The sequence below is a fragment of the Pipistrellus hanaki genome (genome assembly GCF_964339955.1).
Source record: "Pipistrellus hanaki genome assembly, chromosome: 7".
Classification (NCBI taxonomy): Eukaryota; Metazoa; Chordata; class Mammalia; order Chiroptera; family Vespertilionidae; genus Pipistrellus; species Pipistrellus hanaki.
This window is the reverse complement of record NC_140509.1, coordinates 13995526-14022951: the sequence shown is the minus strand read 5'-3', so window position 1 is coordinate 14022951 and position 27426 is coordinate 13995526. Positions and strand designations below refer to the sequence as shown.

The 27426-nt window shown below is 38.2% G+C and overlaps 2 protein-coding genes across 5 annotated transcripts in view; one reads left to right on the top strand and one right to left on the bottom strand.

Annotated features, from left to right (window-relative positions):
• RUNX2 (RUNX family transcription factor 2) overlaps positions 1-27426 on the bottom strand; it is a 222534-nt gene that overhangs the window by 149553 nt on the left and 45555 nt on the right. The window lies entirely within an intron of this gene.
• SUPT3H (SPT3 homolog, SAGA and STAGA complex component) overlaps positions 15322-27426 on the top strand; it is a 390182-nt gene continuing 378077 nt past the window's right edge. For all 3 annotated transcript variants that reach the window (XM_084889815.1, XM_084889814.1, XM_084889813.1), the window contains exon 1: positions 15322-15633. In XM_084889815.1, the coding sequence (XP_084745941.1) occupies positions 15325-15633 (309 nt within the window). In that variant the 5' untranslated portion in view covers positions 15322-15324. The remainder of the gene's footprint in view (positions 15634-27426) is intronic.

Genomic DNA, 27426 nt, shown 5'->3' with positions numbered 1-27426 from the left:
GCCGGGAAACCTGAATCTACAGCTTGCACCCTTTATTGCAATGCATCCCAAAGCCAAGGAGGCAGCTCACTGGCACCCCTGGCAATGTTAAAAAACAAAAAACAAACAAACAAACAAACAAAAAACACACAAAAGAAACAAAATACAACCAACTTCACATGGTCTGGATTTTCAAACTTGAATGTAAACCATTTAACAAACATCCATTAAACCCATGAAATGTTTTAGACACAATGCTAGGTTCCATGTTAGATGCAGGAAATACCGAGATGAGACAGGATCCTTGCTGTGAGGACTTTAGCAGGTCAATGCTGACATTCTGTTCTGTTGTTATTCTATATAATAAAAGCCTAATATGCTAAGTGTGCGTTTGTTCGTTCAACTAATCAAAGCGTAAGATGCTAATGATATGATAAGGCTGCTCAACTGCTCGCTATGACATACACTGACGACCAGTGGGAAGACGCTCTGACTGATAGGTTAGCTTGCTGTTGGGGTCCCGCCAATTGGGACTGAGTGAGACAAGCTGGACATGCCCTGGAGCCCTCCCATGGTTCCCCCCGAGCTGGCCAATCTCCCACGTTCCTCCCCAGCCCTGATTGTGCATCAGTGGAGTCCCTTGGCCTGGCCTGTGCCCTCTCACAATCCAGGCTGAGGGACCTTCCCCCTCCCCCTTGAGTGCACAAATTTGTGCACCAGGCCTCTAGTTATTTAATAAGTTTAAAGATAATCAACTGAACTACAATTATGTTTAATGCATATGTGCAATTCTTTATTAAAAACAAATTGAATCTAAATAATGTATCTGTAATTCTTTAATTTTGGTTTTATACACATTTCACCATTCATATAAATGGCTTTATATGCCTTTCTTGAAATATTAACAAATATCACAAGCCTGACATCGTTAGTCATTAGGGGAATGCCAATTAAATACACTATGAGAAATCATTTCACACTTATTAAAATGCCTATAATCAGATAGAAAATAGGATGTAGAGAAACCAGAACTCTCAAACATTGCTGATAGGAATGTTTTATTTTATTTTTTAAAATTTTTGTTAATCCTCACTGAGGGGCAGAGACAGAGAGAGAGAGAGAGAGAAAGAGAGAGAGAGAGAGAGAGAGAGAGATGTGAAGACTCATATCGTTTGATTTCTTCCATATGCAACCTGACCTGAGCCAAGATCAAACCTGAAACTCAATCTCTCTCTCAAAAATCTCTCTCTCAAAACCTGAAACCCAGACGTATATGCCCTTGACCTGGAATCAGACCCATGACCCTTAGTGGGCAGGTTGGTGCTCTAATCATTGAGAAACCCTTGCCAGAGTTCTGGTAGGAATATTAAATGGCTCAGCCATTTTGAAAAAAAGTTTAAACATAAAATTACCATATGACTCAGCAATTCTACTCTTAGGATTATCCAAAAATAAATAAAAACACATATCTACACAAAAATTATACTCAAATGTGTATATGTACTACTCATAATTATTCAATTATACTCATAATAGTCAAAAAGTGTAAATAATTCAACTGTTCATCAACTGGTAGATAGATAAAATGCGGTATATCCATTCAATAAATACTGTTATTCTGCAATAAAAAGAAATGAAATGCTAGAAGGTGAACCTTGAAAGCACTATACTAATTGAAAGGATCCAGACACAAACCACTACATAATATATGATTCTATTTACATAAAATGTTCAGAATAAGTAAATCTACATAAAGCGAATGTAAATTAGTGCTCATTTAGGGCTGAGAAATGGAGGAGGGATTAACTGTAAATGGATATAAAGAATTTTTAATTGGATTATTTGTCTTCCTTTTGTCAGATGTATCATTGCCAAATATGTTCTCCCATACAGTGGGCTCTCTTTTTGTTTTGTTAATGGTTTCCTTTGCTGTGTAGAAGCTTCTTATTTTGATGTAGTCCCATTTGTTTATTTTCTCCTTAGTTTCCTTTGCCCTAGAAGATGTATTTGTAAACCTATTCTGAGATTTTGCTGCCTATGGTTTCTTCTGGGATTTTTATGGTTTCCTGACTTACATTTAAGTCTTTTATCCATTTTGAGTTTATTCTTGTATATGGTGTAAGTTGGTGGTCTAGTTTCATTTTTTTTTTTTTTTTGCATGTATCTGTCCAATTTTCCAACACCATTTATTGAAGAGACTCTCTTGACCCCATTGTATGCTCTTGCCTCCTTTGTTAAATATTAATTGAGCATAATGGCTTGGGTAGATTTCTGGGTTCTCTGTTCTGTTCCATTGATCTATATGCCTGTTCTTGTGCCAGTACCAGGCTGTTTTGATTACAGTGGCTTTGTAGTGTAACTTGAAATTTGGAGGGACTTGGGAAATATCATGCTAGGTGAAATAAGTCAGTCAGAGAAAGACAAGTATCACATGATTGCACTCATATGTGGAATTTAAATAACAAAATAAATTTAGTGGATCCAGAGACATGGAAGCATGAAACAGAGTGTGGAATCTCATAGGGAAGGTGGGGAGGGTGGGTGGGTGGAAGGTAATCAACCAAAGACCTTGTATGTATATATTATAACCCATAGACACAAACTACAGGGTGGGGAGGCTTGGGCTGTGGGGTGGGGTAGAGAAACAGGTTGGAGGGAGTCAATGGGAGAAAATGGGACATTTGTAATACTTCAACAATAAAGAATTAAAAAAAAAGAATTTTGGAGGGTGATGAAAACATTCTAAAACTAGATTATGATGATAGTTACACAATTCAAGTGAACTTACTAAAATCATATAATAAAAAGAATTGAATGTTATAATATATAAGATATACCTCAACAAAGTTTTTAAAAATTCTAGACAATTACATGACTAAAAATCTCAGGTATTTTCATTATTCATATGGAATCTACTTCTGTTTCATATAATATTTATTTTAACAAATGCATTCAATAATATATAATATAATATTAGTTTTCTACAATAAAGTTTTACAATTACCTGTCATTAGATCATATTTATTCAGATTTAAACTCTATCTTAGTTTTAAATCAATTACTCAATTAAGAAATATATTTTAAAAGCAAAGAATATTTTTGTAATTAATACAGTGGTTTAAAAAGGTTTTGAGTTGAATAGGGCATGACTCATTTGAAATGTTTACTTTTATAGGCTACCGTATAAGGAAAAGAAGCACAGAAATTGCTTCATTGTTCATTGAGTTTTTGTGACACTTCTTTCTTGTCCAATGTCTTTTTGTATATTTGTAGTTTACCTCCCACTAAGCCTGTGATTTAAGAAGGATGGTATTACTCTTATTTTACAGATGAGTAAGTATGAATTAAGATGGGTGGATGATTCAGCTAAAATAACCTAACACCCAAGGGGTTTAACAACTATATCTGACATTAAACAGTGTGTCATTCTACCATTGAACACTAGAGTGGCTTCAACTGCTAAAGTGAATATTAGAGTTCTAATATTCACAGGTTATTTCTATATATGAAAGTGAAATAGACTTCTAGTTCCAGTCCAAAAGATTAGGAGACTCATTAGGTTTTCAGGGTGAAGATCAGAGAAAATTACCCTGGAACTTCCCACAGAAAGATGGGAAAAGCAGACGTTTTGAAATATAACTAGAGCACCCTATTCAGCTTAACTCTGTCCTGCCTTTACCTGCCGTCAGGAGAAACTATTTTACCAGAGCCTAACTGGCCTGGGGGGTCGGGCCTAAAACAGCACTCGTATATCCCTCTCACAATACAGGACAACTGACTCCGAACCGCTTACCTGCCTGCCTGCCTGATTGCCCCTAACCAATCACCTGCCTGCCTGATTGCCCCTAACCAATCACCTGCCTGTCTGATTGCCCCTAACTGCCTCTGCCTGCCTGCTTGATTGCCCCTAACTGCCTTTGACTGCTGGCCTGACCTCCCTCTAACTGCCCCCCCCCTTGCTGGCCTGGCTACCCTCTAACTGTCCCCTGCCAACCTGGCCACCTCTTATCTGCCCCTCTGCTGGCCTGGCTGCCCTCTAACTGTCCGGAAGGAAGTTGGACATCCAGAAGATGTCCGGTGGACCCGGTCTAATTAGCATATTACCCTTTTATTAGTATAGATTTCTCCTGTTAGACGGCAAGCTCCTCTAGGACAGGGATTACATCATTCTTCTTCCTTTAATTTGAAAAGAACTTAATTCATATCTGGTAAATAAAAAGTTGGGAGATACCTGATGAGAGGAAAGAGAGGCTTTCTATAATAATAAGGTTGTGCATTTAAAAGTATGTGTTAAAGGCTGTTTAGTCTGATTGCTGGGACCCTGTGAATGAGTCATGCTCACCATGTCCTGCCCTCAACAGTGACGCTCGGCTCCTGTAGACTCATGCCTATGGTCTTCCTCTTTTTCTGCTATCATCTATTTTTCAGAGCATTATTTGTCTCCTCCTCCTCCTCCTCCTCCACCAAAGAAGCCTGCCATCTCATGATGTTCCCAAAGAAAGGTAGCTTCAGTTTTGTCATTTTTGCCTCTAAATGTTATATTTCAGAGTAATTTTGAAGGAGTTTTCCCCAGAAAAAAACAAACAACAAACAAGCAACCAAAACCGCTCCTTTGCCTTACAATCCAAATCTTCTTGGGGAGGCTGGATGTCTCTCATCCCCCTTCTACCACATGACTTTCATATCTGTTTCCATTGGCTTCTTTTGATCTAGTGTCCTTTTCATGGGTGGGTATGGAGGGAGAACCTCAAAACAAAACAACCAAATCTCTTTTTATTTATCCAATTACCCTTCCCATCTTCCATCTTTTCTTCCTTCCTTTAACTGCTAAACTCAAGTGCATGATTATTCAATACACAATTACAACCCCACCACGCCATCAAGACCTAGTTATGTCAACGTTACTATAAATACATAGGAGTGAATTTCTGATTCAATTCAAAAGTCATTTTTCAGTTTCTCATCCACTTTAAGTTCCTTGTGTTTTAAAATACTTTCATAAAGCAAATAATCCTTTATGAAGGGAATAAATACATGCTAATTTATCTGTTTCCTGTAAGACAGGCAGGTTTCCAGGTTAGGGTGCTACCAAGGTAAAGTTGGAGTTTGGGGTTTGGCTCCCCAGTTGTCACCAGGCAACATTATCACTGTTCCAGAGCTGACTCACTCTAACTCATCAGAGGCCCACCATAAAATCCCAAAAGCTTAGTTATTGATTGGCATGAGGAAACATAACTGTTGGGCGAAAGGAACCTTCCTATCAGCTTGATCATTAAATCATTGAGGAAGCTTCATGGAAGGCAAACTATCAAGATAAAGGAGTTAGGGACCTAATTTGAATTCTTGAATAATATTAGGACTCCGGTAGCCTGACCCATCTATCTTTTCCCACCCCTCTCCACAGTCAACAAACCTGCCATGCCAATTTGTTCTAATTCTACTTTTTCTAGGCTTTGTGACTAACTAACCTCTCTTCTTAATCACCCACCTACATATTTGGCTGTAAAATAAATCTTTAAGATACTTTCAGACTATGACTGTTAGCTTTACCATTGTTTAAGGTAATCAAAATAACATTGCTCAGATCCTGAAAATAATTCCAAGTTAAGCTCCAAATATTTGTGCAAAGACAACATTAATGGGATAATGGTAGTAGAAAATGACTGTATAGTATATAATATAAAATCACAGCCATGAACAGTTATAGAAAAACTGTCAAACTAAGCTTGACTGGCTCACTTTACATTTCATTATTCATTTACTATTTGTACATTTATTTTGTAATCTATTAGCACTTGTTGCAAGATAATCAGTTGCAAGGGCCAAAAGTTTAAGAAAAAATTTATGGGAGAATACTAAAATCAAGAAAATTCATAAACACTCTCCCCATTTATTGAGAAATGGTTACTACTATTTAGTTACAATGGGATAAGACTAATTCAGGAACATAATTTGAGAACTGCTACTATACAGTGAATTACTGAATACTTTTGATGCCGTGGACAATAATTTTATTTTTCTCTGTAATAAATGTACAAATTGAGTAGAGAAGCAAAAATATTTTATAGTACATATCTACTTTGTAAAATTTGGAAGAAAGGATTCTTTTTGTTTAGATTTTTAGACCTTATATGACATCCATTTTCAGAGAGAAACCAGCAAAGTTTTAAAAATTCTTAAGAATATTTTTCTTGCTGAGACTGGTTTGGCTCAGTGGATAGAGCGTCAGCTTTCGGACTGAAAGGTCCCAGGTTCGATTCCGGTCAAGGGCATGTACTTGGTTGTGGGCATATCCCCACACCCAGTAGGGGGTGTGCAGGAGGCAGCTGATTGTTGTTTCTCTCTTATTGATGTTTCTAGCTCTCTATCCCTCTTCCTTCCTCTCTGTAAAAAATCAATAATATAAATATATTTTTTAAAAGAATATTTTTCTGAATAAACATATTTTACTATAATATGGAAAAAGATATTAAAGATGAGGAGGATGTGATTGAGTGGCATAGTTTATGTTTTATCATTTACTTGCTAGTTGGGGGAAGTCACAAACCCTACAGAAGTTGTTCTCAAACATTAGGAAATTCAAAATCACCTGGAGGACTTATTAACGCAGATTTTTTAGGTCAGTCTTCAGAGTGTCTGATCCTATAGGTGTGGGGTGGGTCCTGAAATTTTCACTAACAAATGTAGATATTGCAACCACACTTTGAGGACCACTGCTCTATTCCCTGGACTGACTGACTACGTTCAACTTCAAAGTCCTTAGTTACCTCTCTCCCATTCCCCAGTGGTTCAACAAAACTTCATCACCTCATACTCGTTTTACTATATCACTCCTACTTTTTCAGCATCCCCACTTTCCTACAGAGAAAATTGGAGTCATTGGATATGAACTGCCTCAAGTTTTTATTCGTTTCTCCAGTCTATCCCATTTCCATTTTAAGGCTTACCTCACTTCCTAGTCTATTGATTGGAAACCTTCGCATGTCTTCCAATATCTAATTCCTTTACATCCTAGAGATTTTGTCATTGGCCCTCTTCTATCTCAAGTGTTCAATCTTTCCTCCTTTACCAATTTTTTCTTCAAAGCTTATAAGTAAGGTCAAGTCTTTGACCTTGGAAATCTATCCTGTGATTCTGAATATTTCTCTAGCTACTCTCTCTATTTTTACAAGCCACTTTCTTGGAAAGAATACTCACTTGATTTTTCAACTCCCTTATTTTCTCTTTTCAAATCACTACAACTAAGTTTCTAATCTTTGTATTGAGACTGCTTTGCCAAAGGTCATTTTGAACTGGCTAAGTCCAATTAGCTCTAATTCTCATTTGAGTCTGATTAACCCTCTGAATCTCTGCTCTCCTGGTTTCCATGACACTACCACTTTCTCAGTGTTCTTTGTAAGACACTTCCTTCCTGTCTCCCATAGAATATGGATGTCTTGAACCCAACCTTTAATTCACTTCTCTTAGTTCAAAGCATGCTCTCTTGGGCACTTCACTGCCTCCTACTGGCTTCATTTGTGACCACACAGATTCTGTGAGACTATTTTGAGTTCCAAATCTAGGGACAGGGATAAGTCCTACTACATCTAAGTGATGTGTGTAGAATATTGTATGTTGTATGCTGTATGCTGCTAGTTCCCAAACTAGCTGTATGCTGCTAGCTGCTCTCTTGGGCTCCAGACATTATTTTAGCTTCCATCTCTACCATTCTGTCTGAACAGTCCATTTTGCTAGTGGTTACAGCCTCCTAAAATTTTGGGTGGTCACCTTAAACTCAAAATGTTTAACCTGCCACTCAATAAGTTGAGAAATCTTAGAATCAACCTTGAGTTTGCTCTCTTTGTCTTGCTTCCAGAGCAATGGCTAAGTCCTATAAATTCTATTTCCTTAGTATTTTTCCTGTCATCTTCTATCATTTCCTACTGCATTGACATAGCACCAGCCCATATCATCTCTTTCCTGAATTGTTAGCTCTTTCCAATTTTTTACCCTTCCATCCTTTGTTGCACGTTACTACCAAGTAAATTTAATCATGGCATTGCATTAAAAAATATTTCCAAGGTCCCCCATTTTAAAAAATTAAAGTATAATTCCTTAACCTAATGCTTTGATCTGGTTTCTACGAAGTTTCTGCCTTCCCTTCTTACACCCTATGATCCTATCATGCTGAGTAACATGAAATTCCCTCTAACATACTGTGTCTTTGCTCACGCTGCTCCCTCTGCCTATATTATCCTTCCTCATTGTGCTCAACGATTACTCATCTTTAAAGACTCAGCTTTTGAGCCATCTTCCTGACAGTCATAATAATGAAAACCAACATTCACTAAGTGCATATTATGTGCCAGGTACTTTATATTTTCACGTAATCCTCACAATAAGACTTAGACGTTTGTATCATCCTCATTTCATGAATGAAGCAAGTGAGGCTCAGAGAGGTTGTCTGTCTTGACACCTTTTCTTTTCTGTCAACACGTAATGTCTTCAAATAATTACTCCCTATTTTGTGTCTGTTATAATCTACACATAGGTTTATATTACAGATGATAGTTTTGAAGGCAATGAACTCCAAATTGAATAAAAATATTATTAGTAAGCATTCAAAGGTCTGGGGCAGTTGGAATCTAAGAAAAATGAAAAAAGATAACCAAACTGCTCAGAATTAGAAATTACTAGGTATTTGCAGGTGGGGAAGAGCATAAAAAGATAGAATGGAAAGAAAGGGGGGGTACTGTAGAAAAACATAGTGTGTGGCAAGGAGACTTTTTACAATCAGCATTTACATTATATTGTGCTTCTGTGATGTAAACCACTTTTCATCATTTTAAATCTTTAGTAAAATCAGCTGTTCCCACACAGAGCTCTGAGCAAAGGCTTTGGGGTGAACTCTAGAAATAGGCCTAAGTTCCACATAGGAGTGAATATTTGCTATATTCAAAGGACAGTTGGCAGGTCATCCACAACTTGATGAATTTAGCACCAGTGAAAGTTCCGAGCAAGAGGGGACTGTGCGGACATTAGCTCTCCTGGTATCTTGATTTGGGCATTGGGCCTGCAAATGAGGAGGGATAGAGGCGAGCCGATCTCAACTTAGGACTTAGATGCATAGAGATCTCGGCTGATGTCTTGGGATGAGCAAACATAGGTTTACAGTTGTGAGTACATGAAACAGAGTTTATTCTTGCATTATTTATAAATTATTATATTATTTTCCATGTGGATAACTGTAAACCTACTTTTGGTCACTCTGTATTCTCATAGCACCAGTGCTCCCATCTATATACCTTTGTCACTCCTAAATATATCAGGAAGAAGTCTTTTTGAGGGCAGAAACTCTGTATTATTTATCATTATTTCTCCAAGGCCTAAGAATGACTGATGTGCTTAAAGGGTGCTCAATAAATGTTTGTTAAAAAAAATAATTGTCATATTGACATATATTTATTGAATTCAGAAAATATAAAATCCTAAAACTTGATATGGGATCTTGTATTTAATTTATTTTGATGTCTAATACATCAAAAATATAAGCCTGATAAAACTATTCAATAACTCATTAAAAACTAGAAGACATTAACTATAAATTACTGAACATTTTCAATGTGTCAGGAACTTTTCATTTAAATCCTGATAACTCTACCACATAGGTGTTCTTGTTCTTATTTTACAGTGTAATGTTACATATTTTCTGACAGGCTGAATAATTTGTCTAGGGTATTATGGCTAGTTAGTGGCACCAAAGCCCATATTTTCTTCACTATATCTGACTAAATTAATATAGTTATTTTAAATATAGTCTGAAAAGAGAAAATACAGCTTATGTTGCATCTATAAAAAGCTAAAAATAAAAATGACTTGGTCAATTATGGGGATATAGTTCCCTGATCACTATTTAACAATTGATCTGAGCACTCCTTAATCAAAATAGGTTTATTGCATCCAGCTTCAGAGTGTGAACTAGGAATAACAGGTTGCATTAACCAAACTGTGGTTTATTTCACTCATGGCACTGATTAATTTTTGGCTCTGTTCCCATGCGTAATAAAAAAAAAATGCATATGCAATAAAATGGAGGCAGTAATTCAAAAAAATCACTGAATATATTCATTTTTTACATCCAAATATTTCAATGAAAATACTTTTGGGGACTGGATGTTTCTACATATTTGTCTCTACTTCCAGATATTGACTGACTGACTTAACCCCCAAAAGTTATTATTATTATTATTTTTTACAGGGGATGTTCAACTTTCTTCACGTCTTCTTACAATAAAAGTAAATTATTTCTTGACATATGTTATACAGGTCTAGATAGACCTCTAGTCTGGGAGCAGAATTGGAATATAATTAAATGATTATTATAAAAGTTTACAAATACAAACTTTTCTTCATTTCTTTAAAGAAAATATTTTTACTGATTTCAGAGAGGAAGGAAGAAGGAGGCAGAAACATCAATGATGAGAGAGAATCATTGATTAGCTGCTTCCTACACACCCTATACTGGAGATTGAGCTGGCAACCCAGGCATGTTCCCTGACTGGGAATTGAACTGTGACCTCCTGGTTCATAGGTCAATACTCAAACACTGAGCCATGCTGGCCTAGCTTTCCTTCATTTCTATAAGAACCCACTTACCATGACAAAAACATTACAGATAATATGAACACTGAACTTACTTATTGGTGCCTACAACTGAAATCTTAATCTCACACCCACCCAACACACTCCATCCTTAGTCTTTCTCATCTCAGTTGATGGAAAATTCATCTTTCAAGTTTCTCAGACTCAGTCTTCCTTGATTCCTCTCTTTCTCAAGAACCTCAATTCTGATCTGTCAGTAAGTAGTACTGATTTTCAAAATGTATCCAGAATCCAACCATGTCTTATGGCATCTACTTTAACAAGCCACATACAGGCTATCATAATCTCTAGGCTGAGTAACTGCAATAGGACCTGTAACTCTACAGGTTATTTTAAAGCCAAAGTAAAATCATGTCAGTCCTCTGCTAGTAGCCTCCCAGTCCCAAGCATACAGGTTTTCTGCCATCTGCCACCCCTTAATATCTTTATAACCTTATATTCCACTCTTTTCTTCCTGGGTCACTCTTCTTCAGCTAACATGACCCCTGGCCATTATTGCAACTTACTAGACCTGTTTCCCACTTTTGGGCCTTGGCATGGGTTATTTTCATTGCCTGGGATGTTCTTTCTTTAGCTATCTGCACCTGTCTTCACCTTCTTTAAGTCATTATTCTAAAATCTCCTTCCTCAGTTTAAAATCCACAATCCTCTACCCCTCCTGTGCTTCATCTCATTCCACATCCCCTCCCTATTGAATCATTCCCCCCCCCCTATAATACTTATGGGCTTTTACACATATATATTTTAGGTATTTATTTTGTTTATTATCCAACTTCTCTAACTAGAATATGAGTTTCATGCTGACATGAATTTTTGTTTGGTTCACTGCTATATCTGCAACTCCTAGAATGATCTCAGACATATGGTGGACCTACAATAAGTATTTGTTAAATGAATGAAATAATTAGCACCCTTCACTCATCCTCAGTGAGCAGACCTTATCTTCGGGGGTGTGGGGGAGAAGTAAAAGTTGTTTGTTTCTGGTATAAGAAGTATAAAATATTGGATTTTATGGAAATGGGAAAAACAAAGTTTTCATGTATCTAGAGAGTTAAGGGCCTTTCAAAACCTTGATATTCTAAGATCCTTTCTTACTTTGAATCTCAAAAACATTATCATTTTCCCAGCAGCTAAGCACTAATTTTAAAAGACCCCAGAGTGTTAAACCTACAATGAGGGGTTCCTAAGAGGATGGATCATGATTATAGTTCTCAGTACTGCAATTCTTTTTTAAAAATACATTTTTAATTGATTTCAGAGAGAAAGGGAGAGAGATAGAAACATCAATGATGAGAGAGAACCACCGATTGGATGCCTCCTACACACCCCCCTCTGGAGGTATCGAGCCCACAACCTGGGCATGTGCCCTTGGCCAGACTCAAATCTGGGACCCTTTGGTACCCAGGCTGACACTCTATCCACTGAGCCAAACCGACTAGGGCAGTATTGTATTTCTTCTGTCATCATGTTTTGCTCTTCCTACTTTGAAATATATAAATATAATTGGAAGGCATGGCAAGCTAATTATTACTTTTTAATTCTCACCAGAGGAGGAGGGTATTTATTCCATTGAATTTTTTAGAGAGTGAAAGGGAATGGGGAGTGAGAGAGAGAGAGAAAAACATTGATGTGAGAGAGACACATTGATTGGTTGCTTCCCACACATGTCTGGACCAGGGCCAGGGATTGAACCTGTAACCCAGGTATGTGCCCTTGACCAGAATGGAATCTACCACCCTTCATGCAAGGGCAGATGCTCTGGCCAGGGCATGAGTAGCGGATTTGATTACACTCTGAATAATTATGTAATGTACCCTGCTAGGTATCAGTATATTTGATTAGTACAGTTTTTTCACATGGTATTTCTTTTGAAATGCGTATTATTAGTTGAACACTGATAATCGGCCTAAAGCAAGAGCCCTGCATATATATTCATGTAATTTTTGGTAGCACAAATATGAATGCTGAAATTATTCTGTACAACTTTGGTCATTCCTGTTTTAAAGAAGCACAGACTGTTAGGGCTTTAAGTTATTTGGTTTGGTCACCTCATTTTACAGATATGGAAACTGAAGCCCAATGATGTTAAGTGACTTATCCAGGTACTACAGAACTCAGTAAACTTTTTTTTTTTTTTTTTTTTTTGTAATAAGGCACCTTTGAGATTGTAAGAAAAATAGTTCCTTTGAGATTGTAAGAAAAATAGTTCTTAATATCAGGAAATTAACTGAATATAGCAACAATGCAATATGCAAGTCTAAACAATATGCAGCTCTAGGCATGGTTACTATATAAGCATTATATTAGTAAATCTAAGACAAATATAAAAAAAAGGGTAAAATAATTGATATGTAGGAAATAAAATGCCTCCTCAAGTATCCTAATGAGAGTCATGGGTCACAAGAGTTAAATCCCTATAGTGTTTACATGAGGAGAAGAAACCACTTTATCACAAGAATGGTTCCATATTAGGCATGACTTCTGCTATTCTTTGGAGAATTAGGGCTTCTTTTATTATCTAATCTGGCTATTCTTTTAAGATGCCAAGGGGCATTTTTACTTAGGTATGCTTACTTTCTCTTTGCAGTAGTGAATCCATGTGAAGGTTATTATGTCAGGGAAATGTAAAAGTCTACAGTAACAATGCTTCATTTCCCTTTACCAGCTTTGTTCAAGGGATGGAGACATTCTTGTGGTGCAATCAGTTCACTTGCTCTCCTGATGTATTTTCTCCACATGCTTTGGAAATTACATAGTTTTCTGAGAGGTGGTAGTCCTCAGTGACTTAATTTCAGCCACAGCTTGTTTCAGCTTTGTTATGATTAAGATACACTAGCAGCATTGATAGTTGAGGATATTGGATATTAATCTAATGGAAACTAGTTTTTAATGGAAAATATTTTGACCCTTTGTGTACAGCAGTGCTCACAAACTACAAAGTTATGGCTAAATCAAAATCTCGAAAATGAATTTTAATAGGTTCCAGGAGGTAGCAACATTAGAATAGCACATGTGACTTCAAAGCTAAGATCTCTGCCAACAGCACAATTTACAATTTCCTAAGAGTGAATTTTTTAGCTCTTTCAACCAGAGTCTTATTTAACTCAGCTTCCTTTCTCCATGGCTCACTTTCATTAACTCCTGTTGTGTGTGATTATATGTTGGTTGGACACCAGAATCCTGAGAGTAAGAAGATTCAATTCTGGAAAAGCAGGTCAAATCTGGCCTCCATGTGACACAGGTAGAAGTCCTGTGCAAGAACTACTATGTCAACATCAATTGAACAAAATTTTAAATGAAATTATCTGCTTTGGGTTATATTTTCTTAGATGTAATAATTTTTCTCTTAATTTTCTATTTTCTTGGTAATGTATTTGAAAGGGCTTTTCAACTATTATTGTATAGTAAAGCAGTCTTCCTTTGTAAAAAATTACAATTCTGTTACTTTTCTTTATGTTCTACACTTTCCCCAACATTGAATTGAGCTGACTTATACATTATAGTGAGCTTTCAGATCCTACATATATTGGTTCTTTAGGAACTTGAAGTATTTAACAAATATTGAAATGTTAGGTATATGAGTGTAAACTAAACACAAAAACTAGGCAGCTACTACAACACAACTACACACAACTACATCCACAGAGGAAATAACCAAATAAACTGCTATTTTTAAACATTGTAAGCAAATAAGGGAAGGAAGGGGTTATTTCAGAACACAAATATTTATAGGCAAGAAAAAACTGAAGCAGTAACGCTTAAAAAGTCCTGAAGGTTAGTTGAATCTCTCTGAGGTGTGTTATACTACTTCACACCATACGAGTAAGACATAAGCATGGTTATTCGTCTTCCCTAAGCAGCTGAAAAGAATGTTAATATAACTAGCAAGACCATATCATATAAAGAATAAAGTAACCAAAATCATTGTCTTGCAACCCTATCATTTAAAGAACTATACCTGTATCAATCAAATGCGAGAGAACAGGATGTACAGTTTAATAGTGGGGAGACTTAAAAATGAGGAGGAACAGGCCAAAATTAAAGAAAAATACAGAAAATTTTTTTTTTTTCAATAATAAAAACATGGGTCCTTAAATGCCCGAGTTTGGTAACACGAGTAGAATGAAAGACTTCATTGTGGACCATCTTTCTCTAAATGACTGTGCAGGGGCCGGGAGGGCAGTAGTGCAGCGAAGAAGCAGCTGGTGTTTCCAGTTCCCAGAGGGGGTTCCAGTCCACCCTAGATAGGCACTGGAGGCACTATGGGGGCGGCAGGTCTTTTCTCATCTCTTCGTCTCCATTCACCATTCTAAAAACCCTCTCAGGGTCATTTCCTGAAGACCAAGTTACAGGGGCCAATCTCTGAACCTGAACTTGAAAACAAACTTCCAGTAGTCGGCCACTGATTCCCTCCTCTCAGCTTCACTCTTACAGAATCCACGCCTGGCCTGTGAGCACCCTTTGGTTCTCGGCTCCAACCCACTCCTCTCCCTCTCCCAGGAGCCCCCGCGGTAAGGCCAGACTCAAGGTTCTAGGTCGCCCGCACGGCGCCCAGCGGCCACGCCCACTGCGCTGGGAGAGCGCAGCTCGCGCGCTCCACGACGCCCCGCCCCCTTTAGACCGCCCCGCCCCCAGAGAGCGTGGCGGAAGTGGCTCGCGGGGGTGTGGTGGGGGAGAGACCGCGCGCCACCTGGCCGAGCGCGCATGCGCCAGCGCCAGCGCCCGGGGCCGCCTGCGCGGGGGTGTCTGTGTAGAAGGGGCTCTTTCCTCGGCCCCCGCCACCCACCCCCCACAGACAGAGTCGGACTCACGCTCCTGCCCCCACCCCCGCCGCGATCCCCGCTCCAGCGGAGCCACTTTGCCCCTCTCTACACTCTCGGCCCCACCCCCACCCCCCACCCCGCCCCTCTCCCGGCGTGTCCCCGGCCGCAGCCGCAGAAACCGCACCGTCTGCATCCCCACGTTCTCCACGCGGGACGCGCAGCCGTGCCGACAAGTGTCCTTAAAGCAGAGGTTGTTGGTGGTGTGGGGGGCGGGACGGGGCGTGGGGGGCGAGGGCGAGGCCGGGAACCCGGGGATGGGGTGGTGGTGGGGGGGGCCCGCGCCGCGAGCCCGGGGCCGGGGCCTCAGCCCGAGGGCGGCCGCCGGGGGTGGAGGGTGAGGGGAGGCCGGCGTGGGGCCGGTACTCCCGCGGGGTGTGGAGTTGGCTCTTGGCTCCTCCCCACCGGCGGGTGGGCGTGGGGCGAGGGGAGCGGGTGTATTGGGGCATCAGAAGCACCTTCCGGGCGTTCCCCTGGGCAGAGTTTTGGGAGGAAGAATCCTTAGGGAAGGAAGTCTTTGCTTTGTGAGCGGGGTGCAAGGAGAGTTAGGCGGCGTTAGAAGTGTAACATACAAAAAGAAAAAGAAAAAGAAGAAAAGACGGGCTCTTCCCGGTGGGGTGAACCTACAGCTGCGACCCCCAGGGAAGCCATGCAGCCTGTCTTTGGCTGCGTGCTTTGGGCCAGTAAAATGGGACAGTTCTGTGTGGCTCGTTACATGTTTGGAACAGCAGCAGGGACTTGGTCAGTTACAGGTTAATTTCGGTCTCCACGTTTTCAGCGATTCAGAGTGACTGTGGCCTTGTTTTTTTAAATAAAAAAATAAATCAGGACACTTGATCTGTCAAACCATGCGGTGGGGATGTTATACTGACACTAAGACCCCTTCCTGAACATACATTACTCATGCACATGTGGGTAAGTTCGTATAACACCGGAGGCAGGTAGAAACTTTGAACTGTTTCGTTGGAAAGTGTATCTCTATGTGATGGGGAGGACCTGGGGTCTTACTTAGTATATGTGAGGGGCAGAGCTCTTCTAAGTGGAACTGAGTTACCTCTGCAAAGGTTTCCTTGAAGACCAAGTAGACGGAATTTGGGGGATGTACGGTGGAGGTTACATAGAAGCTGGATTTGACTGAGTGTGAGGGAAAGTTTCTGACAGTACTTGCAAAAAAAAATAGGACGTGTGTTATTGTGCTATTGCAAGCTTCTACCCCTGGGGATGTTCAAGCAAAGATCTAGAGCATCCTAGTCTAGCAGTGTTTCCCAAACTTTTGACATATGTGTACTCCTTCTATAATTTTCGTAATGCTGAGTACCCCTCATATTCATGAGAACGTAGAGTTAGGCTCAGCTAAGCACGGTGCAGTGCATATCCCCACCAAAGTGGTGCAACGCGTACCCCCCCCCCCCCCCCAAACTCTTCCTGTACCCCTGAGGTACTTGTACCACAATTTGGGAAACACTGGAGAGTATCACTGCCCCATAGAACTTTCTGTCATGATGGAAATAATCTGTAATAATCTGTGGTATCCACTAGACACACGTGGCTCTTACACACTGGCAATGTGACTGGTGTGCTGAGGAACTGAATTTTTAATTTTGCATTAATTAAAATGCAAATAGCCACATGTGGTGAGTGGCTGCCTTATTGGGTAGCATAAGGTCAAGAATCTAGACAGACCCCTTCCACTTTGTGATTCCATTGGGTTTAAATAAGAGAAACCAACTCTTGGAATAACTATTGCTTTAGGGCAGCGATTTTCAATCGATGTGCTGCAGCAGGCACACAGGTGTGCCACAAGAATTTTTAAAATATGCAATACCTGACTAGTCAGGGCACTGACCTCTTTTTCCCTTAGATTGTCAAATAAAAAAATGACAACAGCCAACACAATAATAGCTATCTGGTGTGAATGAATCAAAATTATACCTCTTTTTTGTCAGATCGGCAAAAATACAATGTATTTTTTGGTGTGCCACAGTATTTTAGTAATTAGTGTATGTGTGTCGTGAGATGAAAAAGGTTGAAAATCGCTGCCTTAGGGAATCATAATTATATTCAAATAATGCCTTTCATTAAAGTACTATAGTTCAAAGCATGGGTCTGTTAGTAGTTATTTACAGCTTGACAAATTAAAACAAAGCATTCTTTTGTCTCATAGGTTGTACAGCTAATGCCAGTTTCATTTGGAAAGCCATAACAATACTAACCAGAATTTCCTTTAATCATGGTTTCCTCTTATCTTTTATCATTTTGTTTAGTTTTTACTGAAAACTTTTCAACACTTTTATTCTTGAAGTGTTTTTCATTTGAAAGACAGTGACTTTTTTTTTTTTAAAAAAAAGTAGTTTGGTTATCAATTTATCAGTAATTAGAACTTTTAAAGAGATAAGTTTGAAAGTTAGTGATATTTTGCAAGATTGTTTTCTTTGAAATATGTAGGTCTGTTTTTTTCTTCAAGCAGATGTTTATTTTTGAAATAAAACTTAACTCTGGCCTGATATCTGTAAAATGGTGACCTTCCTTTCAAGGTTGAAGATAATCATTAGATCTGGAACAAAACTTAAAGCTCATGAATTAAGCATATACAGAGATTAAGTCATTACATACAATTCAAAATACTTGCTCTTATGTAGGGTGACTTATACCCCACTTTTTCTGGGACAGTCATGTTTCAGCCCATTTGTCCCAGCATAGTTATGAATAGAGTTCCTTTTACTGTAAAAAATGCCCCAATTGGAAACACATAATGATATGGTTTTAGGTTTGTTGAACATTGTAATATGTATTTTTAGGAGGATTAAGTATATTGCAGTCTTAGAAATGGTATTTGCTTTTAAGTAATGACTAAGTTATTGCTTATGAGCTTAAATAATAGATGAGATATCTAGAATAAGACTAGCAAGTGACCTGTCCATTTAAGCCTCTGGTAATTAAAATAATTTGCTTTTCTCCTTAAATCTTGGGCAGCTTGATTTTTGGTTCTCTCTAAAAAGTGCTCTTTGGTGTGGGAGGCTGCAAAGAATTAGGCCATGTCAGTTAAATCAGAAGATTGAGTATTGTTGTTGAAAATAACGCTTGTTTTTATTATACAGTGAGATTGAATAGTGAAATCAGTCAGAATCTGCTTTTTATGTATTAGAATGTTAAAGAAAATTTTTGCTTATATTTTCTTAAATAGTAAGCCAAATGCATTATTATATTATTTGAATTTATACTATTAGTGAATATAATATTTTGAGAGCCACACTTAGTGGGAGCCCTCATTTTTCTGATGGTTAAATGAAGTAACTCATGTGGTGTGTTGGGTGTAGTGACAAAAGTATCACCTTCTCTATAGTTCCTTTTTTTTTTTTTTTTTTAAAGATTACCTTATTGATTTTTAGAGAGAAGAAAGAAGAGGGAGAGAGAAGAGAGAGAAACATCATGTGAGAGTGCAATATCTGTTAGCTGCCTCCTTCACTCCTGCACAGCTGGATAAAACCCCCAACCTGGGCATGTGCCCTTGACTGGAATTGAACCAGCAACCTCCTGGTGCATGGGATAACACCTAACCAACTGAGCTACACCGGCCAGTGGTCACCTGCTCTAGTCTCAAAGGCACTGAATAATGGACCTGGAAAAGATACTAATGTTCTGAAATGCATTGTGGATGGGTTTAAAAGAGCTCTTAAAACTAATTCTGAAAACCTAGGTTTTAGTCCTTTTCTGCTATAATTTCTCTTTGTGATTTTAACTGTTTACTTCTCTGAGCCTCAATTACCTCTCATCAGTGAAATGGAAATAGTACCTAATCTTACCTCCTCACAGGGTAGTCAGAGGCCTCAGATGAGAATTATATAAATTGTCTTGTGTTACACATATTTATATTTAAGTAGTTTTGTTTCAACTTTTCTACCTACTACCTCCAGTAAAGACTGACCCTAGATCTGCAAAAATTGTTGTATATTTTAATTTGTGAAACAGCACATAGAGTATAATAGGCACCATTACCCAAATTTATTTTCTTTAACCAACAGTACTGGAAGTCACAGTAATGGTGCTTCCTTGACCCGATTACAATAACATTCTCTACACAAAACAATTCCTTACTACTGATAACCACATTTTCATGGGCACTTGAGGTGTTCCTTTCGTTATGCTAATTGCTCCATCTTATTTATTTATCCAAGCATATCATTCCTCCTTAATAGGTGGTATTGATGAGGTTCTTTTTGGAACAGATATCAGGTTATTTTTTTGAATTATACTACTGCCTCTAATAACACCTAGTGGTTATTGAATCTTAAAAGGGTAATTAATATGTAAATTGCATACTATCTGGCATATGTAATAGTTGAAAAAATGTCGTGTTTGTTGAATTCATGGGACAATAAGTTGAAATATATGTGAATGTACTTTATAAATTGTAAATACAATACAAATATAAATTATTTTAAAATCTTGAAGTGCACTTTTACTATTTTAAATGCTGTACAGGTTTTATGACTGAATCCTGTCTATTTCACTTTTTTCATATTTGTTTCTGAATCTTTAAAAGACAACTACTACTAATCATACCATTCTTTCTTAGAGAATATACATGTTTAATGATAATATTTTGTGATATGTCTTCAAGAAGCTATACTTTTTCTTGGATGATGATTCTTCTGCTTATTCATCATCATCATCATCATCATCATCATGAATTGAGAACTTTCCATATACAGGCACTGTCCTAAGTGCTTTATAGATATTATTTCATGTAAACTATAAGAAGAGTATTTTTAATTTCCATTTTAAAGATGAGGGAACTGAGGTAGGGAGGTGATGTGACTTGCCCAAGGTCACATGGTAAATGTTAGAGCCTGCATTTGAACTCCAGAGCCCAGCTCTTCACTGCTAAACTGAGTCAGCATAGGCAGGTATTTCACAACAAAGTTCACTATGACAAACACATTGTGGAGGTCTTGTGAGTAAATTATGATCAACTTTTATTTGTATGTTCCTTGTGGGATAGTAGGAAGAAATCTGGACCAGGAATCAGGGACCTCAGTTTTAGTCCCGGCTGTATCACTAAATAGTGATGTGTCCTTGGGCAGTTCAAGAAACCCCTCTGGACTTCAGTTTCCTCACCTGAAAAATGAGGGATTTGGATGAAATTAGTGATTTTCAAACTATAGTTCTGAATTTCAGATGTCTTAGGTCCCCCTCCCGACAATTTGCATAGTTATGCTTTGTCTGTTATAGCTGTTTATCCATCTGTCTAAGCTTTACTTTTTATTAAAAAAATATTTTTATTGATTTCAGAGAGTAAGAGAGAAGGAGAGAAAGATGGAAACATCAGTGATAAGAGAGAATCATGGATCTGCTGCCTCCTGCACGCCCCCCACTGGGGATCGAGCCCACAACCTGGCATGTGCCCTTGACCGGAATCAAACCTGGGACCCTTCAGTCCTCAGGCTGATGCTCAGAGCCAAACCAGCTAGGGCTGAACTTTACTTTTAAGGAAGGAATTTATGAACTAGCTTTTAGCAGGTATAGGGAACCTCATTTGATCAGGCTCTGACAAGGCATTAGGGGCGAGTTAATTAAATGTTTGATGAAATTTAGCAGGATAACTTTTTTTTATTTTTTTTATTTAAAAATATATTTTATTGATTTTATACAGAGAGGAAGGGAGAGAGATAGAGAGTTAGAAACATCGATGAGAGAGAGTCATCGATCAGCTGCCTCTTGCACACCCCCTTCCGGGGATATGCCCGCAACCAAGGTACATGCCCTTGACCGGAATCGAACCCGGGACCCTTCAGTCCCCAAGCCGACGCTCTATCCATTGAGCCAAACCGGTCCCGGCAGGATAACTTTTAAGTTGATAATTTTGCATGGCCGGAGAATGATGTTATAAATATCCATTTGATAGGAAAGAAGTTCCCCACCCCTATTTTAAAGTCATCAACCTCTAAGGTAACTTAATGACAAGTCCAGTGACCACTAGGTGTACAACTTATCAGTAACCTCACATTATTTTAGTTGCTAAAGGAGATAGGCATCTTTTGTAAATAAAGATACTAAAATGTGAAAAGGTTGGTGAATTTTTGTTAAAATATGTATATACATGGACTAGATATTTCAAGTTATTAGCTACCACAATCAAAGCCTGTTTTTTGTTAGATTTGTGACCTTTACCCTGTATTTTTACTTTTAGCTTCCTCATTAATAGGGGAGAAGTATTTGTTACCTGATGGGGTGATTATGAAAAGATGTGAGTTGAAAGTTAAAGACCCTTTATAAACTCTGAAACGCTTATACAAACTCATCTATATTTTATATGGGAGTAAATGTTTCTTTCTTTTTTTTTTTTTTTTAGTTCTATGAACTGTTTTATTTTTTATTGAGACTATTATAGATGTCCCCCATTTCTCTCCCTTTGCCTCCCTCTACCCGTCTCCCACCCCCTCTGATGAACTATGTTTTTAATCACATCAGATTTTACTGTTCATACTTAATATAGACTTCTCATAAGGTTTAATATTTTTAAGATGTGAATCTAGATTGGAAGAGAATTTTGATGTTTAAGAGATCTCCTTCTTTGACATCCTTGTTAAATATACTTACCTTTTACTACTAGAAGTATAATTGATTCCAAAATTTGCACATATCTGAAAAGTTAGCTATTAGGTCATTCAATTATATAATACTAGAAACCCAGAGCATAAAATTTGTGCAAGAGTAGACCTTCCTTCCCCTGGCTGCCAGCACCGGCTTCCTTCTGGCACCTGGGACTCGGGCTTCCCTTGCAGCCCTGGCTTCATCCAGAAGGTTGTCCAAAAGACATCTGGCCTAGTTAGCATATTATGCTTTTATTATTATTATAAACTAGAGGTCCAGTGCATGAAAATTCATGTACTGCAGGGTGTGTCCCTCAGCCCGGCTTGCACCCTCTCACAGTCTGAGAGCCCTAAGGGGCAGGAAGCGACCTGGTGATCAGGTAAAGGCAACACCCCATCACATCTCTGCAGCTGCCACTGCTGGCAGCGCAAGCCTTTGCTGGCCCTGGTTACCTGAGCCTTGGGTGGCCCTGGGTGGCTGGGCAGTTGCAATCAGAGGCTTGCCTGGGCAGCTGGGGGGCTGATGGGATTGGGGGACTCTGGAAGCAGGTGCACAGAGTGTGCACCTGCCATCCTGGTGGGCCTGAAGGGACTGGGCACTGCTATTTTGTGGCTGTGGGCATCGCCATTTTTGAGGGTGTGACAGTCAGTTGGCATATTCCCTTCTTATTGGTGCCACCATCTTTGTGATGGTGTGAGGGTCAATTAGCATATCCCCTCTAAAAACAACAGTGTTTCAATAATGAAAAAATAAACTTGCCATTTTGTCAGGATTGATTGTTTATGTATTGTAGGAAGATCTGGTAGAGACATTTAAGAACTATTTTCAAAAGAAAATTAAAAAAAACCCCTCAATCCTATATAATGAAAGGCTAATATGCAAATTGACCAAATGGAAGAACAACCAGTTGCTATGATGTGCTCTGACCACCAGGGGCAGACACTCAATGGGCTCACAGCTGACAAGTGCAGCGGAAGTGGCAGGAGTCTCCCACCTCCACGGCACTCGGACATTTCCCAAGGGCTCCTGGACTGCAAAAGTGCACAGGTCCTGTTGAGGGACCTCCCACCCCTACCCCACTGAGTGCACGAATTTTGTGCACTGGGCCTCTAGTAGTTTCATAAGAGTACTGGATATGAAAGCACATGGAATAGAAACTTACATTAATGTGAGACTAAAGAAAAAGATAGCTTCCGTGAGCAGTCTGTCACTAAGATCCTATTATTTGTATAGCCAACTAGTGTATATAGACACACAGTTTATATGTCTGTTTATCTATTGGGAATTTTATACTTTACAGCTGGTATTCTTTTCATTTCAGATATATTTTTTGAATGCTCATTATATGGTGGCTATTGTTTTTTTATTTTTTAATATATATGTATTTTTATTGATTTCAGAGAGGAAGGGAGAAGGAGAGATAGAAACATCAAAGAAGAGAGAGAATCATTGATTGGCTGCCTCACACTGGGGATCAAGCCTGCAACCAGGGCATATTCTCTGACCAGGAATCAAACCATGATCTCCTGGTTCATAGACCTATGCTCAATCCTTGAGCCATGCTGGGTTGGGTCTACTGTCTTTATAACACCCCTCTGAGACAGGCAGAAATTATTGACAGTGGAGAAACTGAATTTGAGAGATTAGTTGATCCTTATTACCAGGTTCTACTAAATTAATGAAATCTCCTTAACAAAATGCTATGATCATGACTTATTTCAGTTTTTTCCCTTATGACATCAGTAGGATTTCATCTCCACTTGAATATCTAATAGCTGTCTCAAACTTAACAGGGCCCCAACTGGATTTCTTTTTTTCTCCTTTCCAATCTTCCTGAGCTCAGTAAATGGTATCACCATTCAACCAGTTGCTCAGGTCCCAAACTTCAGAATCATCCTTTACTGCTCTTCTCTCACACCCTATGTCTAATCCATCAGCAAATCAGCTCTGCTTTCAGAATATATTCCAGAAATCTGACCATTTATCGTCATCTTTACTTGTTTCACTAATTCAAGCCACTGTTCTTGTTTATCTGTATAATTTCAATAACTTTCTATCTGGTTACCTTGCCTATACTAGTGTCTCCTTATAGTATATCCTCACAACAGCTGGAATTAACTTTTTAAAACCTAAAATATTTCAAGTCACTTGGCTTTGTTAAGATTTTATATTCTGGTTGAACTTGACTTGTTTAAATAGTTTTCAAAGCATTTGTTTCTACCTCAGATTACATTTATGTGCTTTTCTCCTGCATTGTATCTCTTGTTGTATCTCTTCTGTCTAGCTTAATCACTACTCTAGCCCAGTGGTTGGCAAACTCATCATTAGTCAACAGAGTGGCAAACCGTGTCTGGCTCTCTAGCTGCAGTTTGCCGACCACTGCTCTAGCCCTAGCTCTTATAACAGTGTTTGGCCTGTAGTAGGTACCCAATAAGTAGTTATAAATCAATAAGCCAAAGCACTGGTGATGCACTGGCTTTAAATGAGAGGGTGCCTTTATTGTAAGAGAAGGGAATCAAAAACAGATGTATTAGCTTTATTAGAGAAGAATGGAGGAAGTTACTAAATAAAGGCTTTTTATTTCTCTATTAGAGGCCTAGTGCATGAAAATTCACGCACTCATGTTGCGGGTGGGGGGTGGGGGAGGGAGGTGTCCTTTCAGCCCAGCCTGCACCCTCTCACAGTCCAGGAGCCCTCAGGGGATGTTCTATAGATGGTTTAGGTCCCGCCTCCACCTATTGCCCCTTCACAGCCACTGGTCGCTGCTACCTCCCTACCACCCATCGCCATCCTCTCCCTCTGCCCATTGGCACGAGCCTTGGCTGGGCTGGCACTGCCTGCTCACTGACCCCCTGCCAATTGGTCATTCTGCAGTTCAGTCGATTTGCATATTATGCTTTTGTTATATAGGATGAAGTAGGAGGGATAGTCACCTGCCAGTAGTTGGAAGATTATGGGGCAAAGGTTTATTAATAAACTAAAATAATTAGTATGTACTAAAATATTAGTAAATTGAAACAAATAGATGCCAGAGAAGTAAAGAATTAGTAAATTGAAACAATTAGATGCCAGAGAAATAGTTCTTGATAGTTGTGCCACTGGGAAGGCTTCTTGGTGATAATGAGTTTAGGTCAGGCTTTTCTAGACCACTAGGATTTGGATAGGTGGAGAGGTAACAAGGTATTGCAAGCAGGAAAAACTATAAAGATTCAAAAGACCCTGGGATGGTTTGGGAGATAGCGAATGTTTGGTTTGACTGCTATAGAAAAGGAAGCTGAAGAGGTCCAGTGACAAGTTTTGTCTTCCAGGCAAAGGGGAGCCATTGGAGCCTTCCGAGTGGAGGAGGAGTAACACATATTTAGAATGAGACTCTGGAGATATTTTGCAGAATTAATTAGAAAGATGGGAGGTTTAAAAGATAATGCAGTAAAGGTATTAGGTAAAATTGAAAAGGAAGGGATTGATTTAGAGTTGCTTTTTTTTTTTATAAGGAAAAATGTCAGGACCAGACTTCCTGGTTGTAGGCAGGGAAAGAGCTGAACAATCTAAAATGTCTTGGAGTTTTTGACCTTGTGTTCTTATAGAACTGCTGGACATGGAAGTAGGTGTGGTAATAGTTTCAGATATTACAGAGAAGAGTTTTTCTGTTTCCAAATATGAAGTGTTTTAAAATAGTGTTTTTCTACTTAGTATATTACTCTCAATAACTTGTCATTTTGATCATTTGGTGTTTCTTATGAATATTTACTGCTTATTACACATAGTAATTAGAATCAGACTGATTTGGATTGGGAAGTACTTATTCCTATTCCATTAATTATAAGAAAAATAATTAATGAGTAGTAAGGCAGAATATTTCCTTAGATCATATATTGCTGTTTATGGTGCATCACAATTTTCAAAGTACTTTCACTTCCGAGATATGAGTAGTTTGGATTTGCTATTCACTTATTTCTAAGTACAGTTAAATTTGGTTTATTTTCAGATTATGGGAAGTGTTAAATCTCAGCATAATTATCCCATAGTAATTGACTAGGTCTGATGTACCTCCTGTTCTTTCATGGTATCTTGTGCATTATCTCTAAGCACATTGCATTGGATATATCTCTTAACTTTAGTAGGTTATAAGCTACTAAATGGCAAAGGTGTGTTTTTGTTTGTACTCTTCCTTATATTATTCAGTCATTTTTAAATTTACCATTTACTGAACATCGGCTATGTCAGGCAGTTTATTAGATATAGAAATTACAGATAAAAGAATGTCCCTGTTTTTAAGCAGTATAAGAAGTGCTATGATATGTACATCTTATTTCAGGATCTGAGCTCATTTTTTTTTATATGGTAGGTGAATACAGATGATGTTTTAGTTATGAAAATGCAATTAGAGGTTGTTTCATAAAAATTGCTATTATTTTCAAAAAAGTTATAAATTATATGTGAATCATCTGTTCTTTGTATTATTCATGTTACTTCTCTTTTAGCAGATAATTGAATGGACACTTGAGTTTTATACCTTCCAAATTCACTTGAAATGGGTCATATATAAATATATTAGGTTGCCATAGTGCTATCCCAAATATAGATGTTTTAAAATTTGTATATTTTAATTTATTTGCTTTGAATTCTCAGTGATTGAATGGTTATTTTATTTATTTTTACAGCAGGAGAGATTAAGGTCATAATGTAACTTGAAATTTTTTTTTTTTTTTTTTTTTATAAAACTAAAATGCAGTGTATAATAATGTTGGCCTAACCATAATTGCTTCCTGCCTTTGGAGTTCTATGAAAATGAAAATGTTCTGAGTATAACAGTTTTCTATTTATATTATGTGAAATGTTCAAGTTATGAATGATTGGAATTGAGACTCAGGTACTCAGAATCGATAAATAGGCCTGCTGAATTAATTTCTACTGTCTTTTATTGAATGGGTAGACTGATGGATTTCAAAATTCAGATTTTGATGTTTTGAGGGCGCTGAAATTAGTAATATACTTACAATTCTTTGAGTTGTTTTAAACTAAAGATGTTTCATGGTATTTCTTTTTTGGTCATTTAGTCATCAAAAATACAAGCTATAAAGAGAACATGTCTTCATTTTTTTAAAATTTACATTTGTGACATAACTTTACCATAGTTAATATTTTTTTTCTGTTGCAGTATTTTCTGAGGAAAGGAATATATTCTTAAATCTCATTATGTTAAATTAAAAGATGTCAAATTTTCTATTCTGGAACAGGATTTTACAGGTGTAACATAGTATAGGCTATTGGCTTAGTGATCAGTTTAAATATAAGTATTAATCAGAGATGAACTTATTCCTTGGGTTCACATTTAAACTGTGGCATGTTGAAATAATCTAGGTCTCCGTCTGCACATCTGAATTCATTTTGT